Raw genomic sequence first — 14,771 nt, forward strand, 5'->3', positions numbered from 1 at the left:
GTGGCCAGGCAGAAGAAGAAATCTATTTTTCCTAATTTTGAAAAAAGTAGTGCAAGTATATAATCGAAAATTGGCAACTTGATCAAACTCACTTCAAGGGAAAGCTTGAGCTGAATGCTACATGAATATTCAGACAATAGCAACCTGTTTGAAATTGCTATTGGGTATAATTCCAAAATTTATGCATTTTATCATCTCCTAGGCATAAAGCCAAAGGCTAAAAGAGCAGAACATGAAAAAGTTGAACTTGAATTATGTTCTAAACCCTGTTGAGTTTAATTTTACTTACAAAGCAGAATGTTAGTTTGCCACTTGAATTTGCCCCTTATAGTCCTGTAAAAATACCTGGTTTCTTGTTATCAGTCTCTAAATTGCAGTATTCATTTGGAAAGCTCCAATTTTAGGAGCATCATTTTAAATTACTAGGCAAGTGCACACAATAAATACACATAATCTAAGACATACTGCAGCAAGAAAAGGCAATTCTATAAATTAGAGTACTGGATGGTTTGCAGTTCCACGAGCCTTGTAACGTCGAAGGCACTAGGGGAAATTTTTAGTGGAATGAAATGTATTGCAAAAATGAGCACTTTAAAAAGTTGGTGTTTCATACTGTAATACAATACACATTCTTGATGTAAGTTTGGAGAAAATATCGAAACTGCTTTCTGAACAGAAACACACAAAAATTTGAATAAGTGCTATTCAGATACACACTTTTTAAAGCATTTTTCTTGAACCAATAATAGATGCACTACCAAAAATCAGTAAACATTTGGTGATACAATGAAGGGATGATTAAGTTCACTGTATGCCCTTGTGTCTACCATACAAGAGTTTTTGTAATCATTCTCAAAAATAATTCTAAAATACTTCAGATGTATGTAAAGTCAGTTAATCTAAAACATAATTTCTTCCTATAGATTATAAAATTGTTACTTGTAGACAATGTACTAGGAATCTAAGCATGCAATACTCATGTCACTCAAAATGTGTTTGAACAAAATCGGAGAGGCACTGGGTAGTCTTCTGGAAATATTCTAGTCCTTATATCGTAATTATCTGGTGTTCTTGTATTGGACACATGTATACTTATGAATTTATAAAATGCCTGTAGATATATTGTACTTGAATATTTAGCTAAAAGAAAAGGAAGGATGGAAGGAAAGAGGGATGGAAGGATGGAAAGAAGAAAAAGTAAAGGGAGAAAGGAAGGAAAATAGAAATATGCTAAGATCTGCTTTTCTCATACTGGGGGACACTGTGCAAAACGAAATGAGTGTTCTGGTCATTTACTTAATTGAAATAAGACCTAGCTTCAGAGAATTGCAGAATTTGATGATCTGGCTTATAATTGGAAACCACTTAACTGTCATTTCTACACAGGGAGTCGGTATGTTGACATTTTCAGACTTTTAAAACATCCCTGTCACTTAACAATTGTAAATGTCACCATCTTACACATGCAGTTTTTCTGTTTTGGGAAGCCAGATTTAGAAGTTAGTGGAGGAAAAGCAAATTCCACTAGCTTTGCATTTGTAAAACACACAAACACACAGTTTTATTTTTTTTCCTCTATAGTCCAATAATTGCTTTAGTATCTCTACTGTTTCGAGTTTATGCTTGGCAGTAAGTTGGTTTGACACTCAGTGATCACTTATTGCTAAGAGTGTTTTTGGACCCTGAAGTTGGATCTGTAGGTTTCGTCTGTTACTAAGGAACAGTTTTCCATGTAATCTCTTCAAAGGCAAAAGGTTAAGCAAAAATGACATATATTGTAAAATTGAAAGTAAAATGCATAGTACTGATGTGCTCAAAGTCCATGCATTTAAATTCCTTTGTATGATAATTTATGGTGATCATGTCTTCAGACTGCACTATTAGCATACTCACCCCTAACAAGAAGTTCTGCCTCATCTGACACACTGTCTGCTGTGGTCTGTACCCTGCAGCCATATCTCCCAGCATGCATCAGAAGGATGTTCCTGATCATTAAATCTGCAGAGGATGCTTGCTGAAAGAGGGATGAAGTGCCAGTTTAAAATGTTGCAAATCTGCCTAGTTCAAGGTGGTTTAAGGGGGGAACTTTGCATATTCAAAGGGCCCAATTTTGGCCTTACAATTTATATGACAACAATTCAGAAATCAAACATGCCCTACCTTAAGGAACACATGGAAGTTATGTTTTTAACAATTGCTAATAAGGGTTTGAACATTTAATATTGCATATAATGATTTAGCAGCTAAGATATTGAAGAAATATTTAAATATGCACAAACAAACTCTTTAAAAATAGAAAAAAATAATCAGTAAAATATATTGTTTTACTATTCTGAGGCAGGCTGATTTTTGTGGCAAGAAAATTGCACAAAAGGAATAGCAACTTTTGGGAAATTAGTTATGAGAAGGTAGCTGTCAAAGGATGATCTCTTGTGGCTTTATTGAATGGTTCCTTTTGTAATACACTGTGGGCAACAGATTGAGATAGTACTTAGGTGACTGCTAGTTCTGAAGCCACATGTCTTTATTTAACAAAAATATCTCTCTCCCGTAGTCTCCCATAGTCAGGGAGCAGGGTCAGCTGAAATCTTTGTTAATGCAGTTTATAAAACACAAAGGTGGCTCAAAACACCTAATTCTTGTTGGAAGCAAGATGATTAGAACATAGTTGAAGAATAACTGCTGTTAAGGAGATCAATAAATACCAGGGACAGTATCTTTTGGCTGTATTTTTTAATGGGATCAATGATGATCCTACACTTTAGAATGGCTGGTACAAACCTTTCATTACTCAATGCCATCTTTCATTTATTCTATCAGACAAGATAGACTTATTGTGATCAAGTGAAGATCTTTTATTTACTATAACTCGTATGGTATTTTTTTTTTTTCTGGTAAAGACAGCAAAAATACTCCTTTACTCCAATACTCCTTTCAGTTTCCATGTTGCAATCCAAGAACAAATGAGGGAAGATGCATGCAGCTTGAAATGACATCTTTGAAGAACTCAAACCTTTCCTCCAAAAACCATTGAATACATGAAAGAATGTTTAATGAAAGTCTTAAAGAAGCCACCAGATTAGAGTTCTTTTATTTTCGATGAAGTGAAAATGATTACCTTTAAAAACATAATGTGTTTGTTCTGAGAGATTATTTAAGAATTTATTTGTCTTTGTTTTCAAATAGATTAATGGATTTTGCGAAAATAAGTCTAATTTCCAGAAATCCTTTGGATTCTTTCTTAGCATTCATGGAAAAAAACCATTGTGTAATTGTGAACATTTTACCACTCAAAGAATTTGTTTCTCTCAATGAATTTCCTTACTATATACTATGTTTTAGTTAATATTTTTTTTTCCTGGTACTTAAATGTTTTCCCTTCTTGTCAACATTATGATAGGAACTTTTAAGGGTATTAATGTTTTCTCTTAAAAAGTAATTGTTAAGACATGGTATGTTTAGTCATTTACAAGGAAATGCTTCATGGTGAGACTGCATTGAAACGTCATAACAATTATTTCATGGAATGTGTTGTTTGTCCAGTGAGGATCTATGCTGCTAATTTCCTTTGGATAAATTGTTACTCTCAAATTTTAACAAAATTCATTTCCTGATTCCCACTAGACTAAGTGTTCATTTCTTTAATATCTGAAAAGAAAATGTTAAATCCTTTGATTTGTAATGGAGAAACAAAAGCAGACTCTAGACATTATTAAACAATGATTCAGTTTCAAATCAACATAATCCTATACTGTATGAACGAGCTCCTTCATATGTACCACTATGTGTAGTGGGTCTGCCTTTGCTGTCCTCCTAGATTTCTACGAAGCTGGTTTAATAGGTTACTCGGTTAATAAGGATCCAATGTGTACATTACAGGCCCAGAATGTATTTCCCTGTATCCAATGGGAAAGCCAAGGAGAACCACAGAAAATCAGGGAGGATTTGATTTTTTTATTTCCTAGAAATAACACTGTAGGAAAGACTACAGGCTTTGCTTGTTCTTTAATACAGTTCCAAAAACCTATTGGTATCAGTTAAACAACAGAAAAAAAAAAAAATACCGATCATAAGTCATTTTTCAGGCTCACATTTTTGAAAAATTATTTTGTAAAATCTCATTCCTACAATTGAATAATTGATGTTTCATTTTGCAGACTTTTCCTCCCAAATAATTTATTTCTTTTTGTCCTGGACAAAAGTCCTCAAACCTTTTCCTTCCTGTGGAATTACATTTAAAGTGAAACTTAATGGGTTGGAGAAGAGATTTAGTTAAAATCACACAAAGGTCTAAAGAATTCAGGGGGTAAAGTATAGATTATCTTTAGTTGGCTGTCCTTTAATGGGTTCCTGCAATTAATAGTGTGCAATGCTCACTAAACAGGCCAAATCTCCATCATAATCTATCAGGAACGCAAAGTCTACAGCCTCCTCCATATTTGTCAATGCCAAGGCTATTTGAAGAATTGAAATTATCTCATTTTGGACCCATTCCTTCCCTTTTGGATTATATCTGCATTATATTTTTAAAATCCTAAACTGGGAAGATTAAAAGTAAAATGAATGGATTGTGAACACTAAACCTAAATTACCCTTTCAGTAGATTTACTGGTCTTTCAAGAGAAGTAATGAGAAGAATTCATGTGGGAGCCCATTATCCTTAATCTCAGCCCACAGTATGCTGTTCCTGAGAGAGAACCTCTGCAATTTAGTGCACTTTTAATGAAATGGTTACTTACAGCAGATGCTTGCTTTCCTAAACGTAAGCCTCATTTCCACTTTTTATCTCTTAGGAGTTATTCTCTCTTCTTTATTTTTTCTTTGTTTTCTCTGACACTTGCTTTATTTTCAGTCTTATTTCCCTTGCTTTCTTTGGCTTTGTAAACAAATCATGTTACCTGTCACTTCAAATGAACTTCCTCACAACCAGTGTTTCGCACAGTGCCAATGCCTAACACAGCTCATGGCACACAGTGGGAGCACAACACACACAGTGTGTTGTCAAATGAGTTAAAAAGTGAAGGCTTTTTACAAAAGAGGTGTTATGTTCATGCTCTTAGAGTAGTAGCATGGTTATATCATTACATCTCCTGGTCACATGGTCTCATTAGAGCAATTATAAGTTATTGTGATTTTTATTTACAACTTTGAAATAAAGCAGGAAAGCTTAGTTTTTCCATCCAAGCCCAGTTTTTTTATTAGCTCATACTTTGACTAACTGTCCTGCATATCTGTACATGCAACTTATATGCCTAAGTAATAGAAGCTCAATATACTTTGCTGTTCTGTGTCTGCTCACTTTTGCCTTTAGGATAAAGTCCAATATCTGTTTATTTCAACCTAAAAGGCTCTTTAGAACACCATTCTACCTCCTGCAACTGAAATCTGTGGTCCTGTGATACCAGTATTATGGTTTTCTGTACTCGGGAATTCTTTTCTGTACATGCCTGATTGCACAGCTTTTTGTTCTACTGCAGATGTTCCTTCTCTTGTCTTGGCCTGAGAAATACTTGAGGCTCAACTCATGCCCTCATCTTGATAGTCTTTCTGGACTGTCCACAGACTTCCTTAGTGTGTCACCATTAGGCTGCTATGTCACTTTGCTCATGTCTCTGATCTGGCACTTCCATTCTGGGAAGACTCTCCCCCCAGGTCCATCATGGGCATTCCCAGAGCAAATGAGGCACCAGGGCAGCTAGTGATAATTTAGCAAGCTAATGAATGGCCTGCTTCTTTCCTTACCTGTGGCTGTCAACAACCCCCCACTTTTTTTTTTCAAAGAAATTAGGAAGTAAAATAGAAAAGTCTATAGAGGAAGACAGTGGGAGAAAGCACTTAAAGAGTAAATACAAGTTCGGAAATGATACAGAATTGTGTGAATTCTCGCTCTACCACTGAAGTTCAATACCATTAAATATTGAACTTGGGGAAATTATTACTCGGAGCTTCAATGTGATAATGTGAGTAAAGCCATAGTAGTGTCTGGTACATAGAAGGTATTTTATAAATGGTTTTGTTTGAAGGGCACTATAACTGTATTCTTAGCCAAGAGGAAGATTTCTTTTTAATGTGTATTCCCTCAACAAACTGGATATCAATGTTTTTCATAGCTATAGTCAGTTTTAAGTACTTATCTTTATTTTAGATGTAATTTTCCCCCATCCCTTTCTCTTTTATGGTATAATAGAAAGCCATTGGACCTAGAATTAGATGACTGGAATTCTAGCCTTGGATCAGCACCTTCTGAATAGCCCTGGGACTCTGGAGAATCAGTTTATTGGGATAATAACACCTGCACTATCACTCTCAAGGAATATTGAGGAAAACCAAATGAAGGAATGTACTTGCATGAACTATTGGGACATGCTTCAAAAGCATAAAGTACTCTTAAAGCATTTGGTGTTCAGCAGAATACAGCTGAAAGCTGTGTACACGGAAAGCATTCAAAGAGTGGTTGCATAAGGAATCGTTTAGACAATAAAATAACTTTTATTCTTGTAAATAGTTAATTCATGTTGAATGCCTCTGCCAGAAGGTTGTGAGGGATGACAATTTCTATACCCTCATTTAGGGTTTATTTCACTTTTTCAAGGGTTTATGTAGGACATTTCCAGCGTGTCCGTTTCCTGATAAGCATGAATATAAACCAATCTGTGTAAAGCAAAGTAACATGGCACATAAATTCTATCAGATGTAATTTAAAAAACCTTATCTAACATGAAAAGTTGGAAATATGCTATGAGGTATGGATTATGATTATTATTGACATAAAATCTTAGTTAAAATACTTTCCTAGCAACAGTATTTCTGATTCCCATAAGATAATATGTTTAATAGTAACCAATTATGACAGGGAAATAACATACCTATTTCTTCTTAGCAGTGTTTTTCTGAAACCCCCACAGTATAGGGTTTATTTAGATTAATGATGATATGAGTTTTAATGTTTTTTTTTAAAAGAGTTGATATTTTCTTCCTTAAATAAATGGACATATTTGTCTAATAAGTGCCCTAACACTGAGCCACAACCCCAGCCCAAGTGCTTCTAAGTTAAAAGATGCTTGGAATAGATAAAGTCATACAATTTATCAACCTAATGTTTTCTCAGACTTACTATTAGCTCCATTCTGTCTGTTGGCAAAAGTTTATCTCACAAGACTGCTAAGAATATTTGTCTCTTTCTCCTTTTGTTGTTTTATTCAGTATATTACTAATTCAATAGTCATTTATTCCTAATGTGCTAAGCTTGGGGTATGCATAAATATTAATAAATAGAAATATTAATTGCTTATAGTGAAGAAAGATGTCTCTTCTCTGATCCTATGGATGTTGATTCTCTTTTTAGTGGCAAGATATATTAACACTCCTTTATCTAAGATGAATGTTAAGTGACCAATGCAAAAGGGCTCCACATGCATAGAGTGACATTTCTTCATTGATCTAGTGCTTCTAAGTTTATTTTTAAAAATTTTTAAGTTGTTGATGGACCTTTACTTTATTCATTCATTTATATGTGGTGCGGAGAATTGAATCCAGTGCCTCACACATGTAAGGCAAGTGATCTACCACTGAGCCACAACCCCATCCCAAGTGCTTATAAGTTAAAAGATGCTTGGAATAGATAAAGTCATACAATTTATCAACCTAATGTTTTCTCAGACTTATTCTTAGCTCCATTCTGTCTGCTGGCAAAAGTTTATCTCACAAGACTACTAAGAATACTTGGCTCCTTTTCCTTTTGTTGTTTTCTTCAGTATATTACTAATTACTTCGATAGCTATTCATTCCTAATGTGCTAAGCTTGTGGTATGCAGACATGACTTGGCACTCAAAGAATATCAATTCTATTCCAGCTTTGATAGAAGAAATGTAGGCAGGAAAGAAGGAAGAGCTTTTCTCATATCTTCATGTGGGCTTAGAAGGGATGTGTACACAGGTTGGGTCCAGATGAAGATATTTTCTCTTTCTGTGTGCCACATATAGTTTTCACAATCATTCCATAAGCATTGACTTCTAAATTTTTTAAAAGGTCTTTAAACTGGCAGTTTATAAAACTCTTTTTTTCCCTTCTTATTTTCTTACATGTACCCATCTGACACAACATTGTTATGTTAGTCTTTTAAAACTGATATTGTTTACCTTCTTAAAAATCTTCATTGGCTCACTATTTCTTAATGCTGAATTGAACCAAGCATGTCTCTTATCATAGAGGAAAGTGTATTCTCTGCTCCCTTTTTCAAGTGGTTCCCCATTGACCTGCCAGTGTCTCCAATTATTTCATTTGCTAAAATTTTGTTCAAGTCAAAATTTTTCAACAGGTCTCAATGAACACTAGGAATAGTTATATAAGTTGTGGATCTCAGTGCCAAGTGAAAATATAAGGACCTTTGTTAAAAAAAAAATTAAGAATTGGAAAATTCAAAATGGCAATAGCTATACATTACACTAGGCATATGATTCATCTTGCTATGGGACCCAGTGTGACTATGCAGGATGCAGGTCCACGGGTTGATCGGATGTGCTGACTACGCCAATTTGCCTTGAAATATCTGGGGGTCTTCAAGAACATTGATGCCAATTCTAGGACATGGTGCTCTTTGAGATAAATACTGAGGAGTCAGCATGGCTCTTTCTGTAAATTATAAAACACCCATCCTTTCCTATTTTCATGTCTTTACCTTCTCCTTCATGCTTAATTGACTTGAAGGTTTTTCTCAATCCATGCTGATATGGAAAAATAAAATAGGTTTAATCTCCTTAAGTCTTTTGTTATAAAACACATTGACACCGTTTATATTGTGTTCTGAATGTTTCATGTGAGACTAGCCTGACATTAGTATATTTATGTGGTATTCTCTCCAAATATTTTTTTTCTGATTTTTTCCTTATACTTTCAATGAAAACACAGCTCACTGATACACCTCTGTTAGCTTCAATTTGTTCACTTTTACATCCAGTTTGTTGGAAGAACATTTCACACTTGCAATAATGAAGATGGGGTTGCTTTTTGAATTCTACAGTTGCAGATCTATATGGAGCTATAGAGGGACTCTCCTCCTCACTTAGAAATTGGGAGTTTTGGAAGTACAATGGCAGAATAATTTTCTTTAAGTGAATTCTAGGCAAGAGAGGTATTTAAATTCACATCATTACAGTTATGAAAAGTTACTCTCTAGGGTGTATGATGAATCAACTTTCTCATGAAATCTCTTCGGTAGTAGTATAATTTAAATAACACCTGATCCATAGGATGGCTCAATGAGGCAACACTGGCAGATAGGAAGATATTAACAATCATGACAGGCAATAAACATTTTGGTTTCAAGTGAATTATACCATTGTCTAATAATGGAATAATCTTATTACCTTTCACTAAGTCTATGCTTGATAAATTACCTCTCTTTGAAGTTACTTAAAATGGTAGAACTAGTCGGGAAGAAACTTTAACTCATTCATGCATTAGCATATGATCTATAAACAGATAGTAGCGGCATGACCACCAGGAAAGTTCTAGAATAACAACCATTTTACAGTAGTTCTTCATTTTATTTTAAGGATGGTTATTGCATATGTACAGTTGTAGAATTGATCAGTCATTCTTCAAATATTTCCTGAATTGTCCTTTTTTTTTTTTTGGTCTGGACAGGAAATGATAAACACATTTAAACTCGTCTCTCCTCCTTTACTTGTAGCAAACATGTGATCTGTGATCTAAACTATAAATTCTTCTCAACCCAGTGTTTCAGTTGATCAGAGACTGTACAAAAGACAGAATGTTTGTCATGCACAATCTAAATGTACCTATTCGGCCTTTGAGAAGCTCACAATGCAGTGTGACAGCTGATTAAAAGGCAATGTGTTGTATTATAATAGATAACAATACAAAAAGCTCTGCAGAAAAAAAAAACAACTTTAATTTGTGGAAAAAGAAATACTCTGATCTAACTAATTCTTATAGCAATGAAGGGACTTGTCTGAGTGCAAGTGACATGGGGAATCAGGAGCAGAGTTAGGCCACTGGAGTCTTGAGGTAGGTATAATTTTTATTCTATCACACCGCCTATGGACCCAGTTGTTCTGCTTAAAACATGTAGATAATTTGCACTATTTAAAGGAAAAGTTGGTAAGCATATTAAAATAAAATGGCTTTATTGAATAATAGTAATTATAAAACTGTTATTAGGAATTATATCTCTAAATAAACCATAGAGTTCTTCCAGGAGCCCATGCTTTTATAACTGGTTTAACCAGAAACATTTAGACCTACAATGCTGCATTTCCTGTCAAAATGCCAGAATTGCCTTCATGGTAACATATAAACCCATGCAGCTCATTTACTCATACTATCATTTACCTTTTCTGGGACTTTTATCTAGCTTTGAGAAAATTCACAATATGTACCCCACAACTGACATGTAACCATTTAGCCATGAATATTACTAACAGTTTTAGTTGAAGAATTATCCAAATTTGAATTCCTACAGTACATAATTTAGATGAATCAATATTTTACTGTTAGCGTTTTCATTCTCTCTTGAGTGGTCTTATTTCTGGTTTTTCTTTTAAGAATAACAGTATTGTAACACCATAACACACTGGCTTCCTGTGTAAGGTGAATTTTATTCTGCTATTGTTTGTACGTTGCAGAATAATCATTGTCTGCATCCCAGTCTTGACCCTTCTTGGCTACGTGGAAAAGTACCTTAGACCCTTGCCTGCTGGGCTTCTAATGTTTCCTAGAAATTAGCAGAGTCCCACCAGGGAAAAATCTTAGCTCTATCTCACTCATCAGCAATTAGAATCAGTATTGATTGACCTGGTGGTATTTTCAAATATCTAAAGTCTTGGTAATGTAACAGAATACTCTTTTGTGAGTGTGTGTGTGTGTGTGTGTGTGTGTGTGTGGTATGTGTATCTGTGTGCCAGAGATTAAGTCCAGAGGGCCTCCAGCAGGCATATACCCACAACCCATTTTGTTTTTTGCATAGAACTTTAAGAATTAGTTTGAAATGAAGATGGTTATTATGCCTTTTATGTTTAGATGTCATAGATACAAGCAATTTTGATCTTATGGGTAACAAAACAAAGGTGATATTTAGTTTACTGCTATACCTGGTGTCTAGCATAATGTCTGGCTCATAGAAGTCTCTTCATATATATAAAATAATATGGAGCAGCATATTGACAGACATTTCAAAAGAAAAATATTTAAACTGACAGAGAAATTTTATACCTAGTCTTTCTACAAAAATATTCCTCATGAAATACTTAATATCAGCATTTCTAAAGAGTATTTTCCAATTGAGGCTTCCTAAATTTCTTCAGAATTAAAATTTATGATGTCGTCATGCTTTTTTACAATATTGAGAAATAATAACACAATCTTCAACAAGTAGCTTAACTTTAGCTATGTGCTTTATGATCAAATACTGAGAATTCTTTTTCCAAGCCTACTCAGAAAGTTACTAATGTTTAGAAACAAGTTTCTGAATTAAAAATATCTTTTTACAAAAGAAGGAAATTTGGGTTTTAAGATCTGTTTTAACATGTCTTTCATAATCAGGAAGATTCTCATCAACTTCAGAAATACTTAGAATTGAGGGAATTGAAACACATCAATGTCAGAAAAGACTACTCAAACTACTGCTTACATTGTGCTTACAACAGCAACCTTACAATGAAGATTGAAACAGAGGAAGAATAGTTCAGTTCAAAGGCAAGGTAAAATTAGATAACTGTGTCAATCAAAAGTCAGGCATGAAAAGTTACAGGTCAAAGACACCAAGTCAAATTCAATTGATATTTTGAAATTACATCAAGACACTTAGCCATGAAAGAACTCATTTGTGAAAACAATTTTTAGTACATAAAAACATAATTGTTCATAATAATGGTGTATTGTGAGGTTTCAATAAATGTACACATTGTGCCATATTCAAGTCAGGTTAAAGAGACCTATCTCCTCATTTATCATTGCCTTGTGTTGAAAACATTCACAATCCTTTTGCCTAGCTTTCAGAAATATTCAGTGCATATTTGTTATATTACAGTCAAACTAATGTACAATAGTACACCAGAACTTCTTGCTCCTATCACACTATAATTTATGCCCAAGGATCAGCCTTTCTTCATCCCCTACCTCATGTACTTTCTCCAGCTTCTTATAACCACCGTTCTACTCTCAGCTTCAATGAGACCAACTTTCCTCTATTCCAACTGAGTGAGATCTCGTGGTCCTTGTTTTCCTGTGCCTTATTCACTTAACTCGATCTCCAGTTCCACTCATTTTTTGCAAATGACAGGATTTCATTCTTTTTATGTTTGACTAGTATTCCACCATGTAATTTGCCAATTTTTCTTTATTCATTAATCATTCAGTTGAAGGACACAGGTGATTTCCAATTCTTTGTTATTGTGAATAATGCTTATTGAACATAAGAATGCAGACATCTCTTTGACATATTGATTTCATATTCTTTGGATTTGTAAACAGTAGTGGGATTACTGTATTCCAAAATAGTTCTATTTTTATTTTTTTGAGGAAGCTCCACAGTGTTTTTTATATTGGCTGTACTAATTTATATTCCCACTAACACTTGTAGAGTTTCCTTTTTTTCTAGATCCTCACCGGCACTTGAGTATTTGTTATCTTTAGGTTTTTTTTTTTTTTTTTTTGAGATAGGATTGAACTCAGGGGCACTGAGCTGCATCCCCAGTCCTTTTTATATGTATTTTGAGACACGGTCTTGCTAAATTGCTGCTTCAGCCTCCCAAATCACTGGAATTACAGGCAAGCACCAACACACGTGGCTCTTTAGTCTTCTGATAACAATCATTCTTACTGGAGTGAGGTGATAGCTCCTTGTGGCTTTCATTTGCCTTGATCTGATATTAATTATGTTAAGCATTGTTTTTTCATATACCTGTTAGCCTTTAATGCCTGTTTAGTTCTATTGCCAATTCTTTAATCAGGTTTTCTCAGGTTATTTACAATTTTGCTATGAGTTTTTGGAATAAGTTTTATATTCTGGATGTAAATATCTTTCCAAATGTGTAGTTTACAAATATTTTGTCTAATTTTCTCTTCACTCTGTTGATTATGACCTTTGCTGTGCAGAGCTATTTAGTTTGATATAATCCAATTTGTCTTTTTTTTTTCCTGTTCTCTCTGCTTTTAGGGTCTTGTCCATAAAATCCTTGCTAATTTTAATGTCCTGAAGCATTTCTCCTATTTTCTTCTATCAGTTTCATATTTCAAGTTTTATTTTTAAGTCATTAATTCACCCTGAGTTTATTTTTGTAACTAGTGAGAAATAGGGGTCCACTTTTACTCTTCTGCATAGATGCATACAATTTTTCTTCCACCATTTATCTTTTCTCCACAGCCTCCTCTTACCCCCTTTGTTCAAAACCACTTGATGGTAGATGCATGGCTGACTTTTTGGCTTTCTATTTTTTTCCCAGTGGTCCATGGGTTCTAATGCTGCTTTTTCTAGATGCCTTTGACTTGTGTGTGTGTGTGTCTGTGTGTGTTTCCATATAAATTTTAAGATTCTTTTTTCTATTTCTGTTAAGAGAGTCCTGGGTATTTTAATAAGGATTGCACTGAATCTATAGATCACTATCTATCTACATATAGATCTATTATATGGACATTTTAACTATGTTGATTCTCCTAATCCAAGAACATGAGATGTCTTTTCATTGTGTTATCTTCAATTCTTTTATCATTGTTTTATGGCTTTCATTGTAGAGATTCTTCACCTCTTTTGCTCAATTTATTCTTATGTGTTTTAATTTTTGTAGCTACTGAAAATGGGATTGTTTTATTTCTGTTTAAGATAATTCAGTATTGGTGTATAGTATAACACTACTGATTCTTGTATGTTGATTATGTACCTTGAAACTTTTCTAAATTTGTTTTTTCTAAAAGTTTTTGGTGAAGTTTTTTTGAATTCTCTCTATATAAGATCCTGTCATCTGCAAATGGTGACAGTGTGGCTTATTTTCCAATTTGAATGCCCTTTATTTCTTTATTTTGCTTAATTGCTATGACTAAGTCTTCCCATATTATGCTAGACGAAAACGGTAAAGGTGGTCATTCTTGTTTTATCCCAATATTATAGGGGAAAGCTTTCAGCCTTTCCCCATTTCTATAGTGTTAGCTGTATGGCCTTTATTACATTGATGTATAGTCCTTTTATACATATTTTGTTTAGTGGGTCTTTGTGTTGTTGTTAGGGGACTGAACCCCAGGCCTTGGGTATCCTAAGCACATGCTCCCTGTTCAGAGGTTTTATTATAAAGGAATATATGAAATTTTATCAACTTTGTTTTTGGCATTATTGATGTGAGTATATGATTTGTCTTTGATTGAGTTTATGTGGTGTATTGCATTAATTGATTTGCATATTCTCTTCCATCCTTGCATCCCTGGGTAAACCCCACTTGATCATGGTGAGCAGTCATTTTAGTACACTGTTGGAACTGATTGCCTCATATGTTTTGAAGATTTTTGCATCTATGTTCATCAGGGATATTGGTCTACAGGTTTTTCTTGGCAGGGGAGTGCACTGGGGACTGAACTCAAGGGCGCTTGGCCACTGAGCCACAACCCAAATCCTAATTTTTGTATTTTACTTAGAGACAGGGTCTCATTTAGCACTTTACTTTTGCTGAGACTGGTTTTGAACTCATGATCCTCCTGCCTCAGCTTCCTGAGCCACTGGGATTACAGGAGTGTGCCACCACATCTGGCTTGTCTGCAGTTT

General features: G+C 34.4%; 1 protein-coding gene across 1 annotated transcript in view; it reads right to left on the minus strand.

Annotated features, from left to right (window-relative positions):
* Nucleotides 1-14,771, minus strand: part of Cntn5 (contactin 5) — a 494,625-nt gene that overhangs the window by 94,077 nt on the left and 385,777 nt on the right. Inside the window, exon 14 of the mRNA XM_076841939.2 lies at nucleotides 1,894-2,014. Coding sequence (XP_076698054.2) covers nucleotides 1,894-2,014 — 121 coding nt within the window. The remainder of the gene's footprint in view (nucleotides 1-1,893; nucleotides 2,015-14,771) is intronic.

Source organism: Callospermophilus lateralis, chromosome 2 (genome assembly GCF_048772815.1).
Source record: "Callospermophilus lateralis isolate mCalLat2 chromosome 2, mCalLat2.hap1, whole genome shotgun sequence".
Classification (NCBI taxonomy): Eukaryota; Metazoa; Chordata; class Mammalia; order Rodentia; family Sciuridae; genus Callospermophilus; species Callospermophilus lateralis.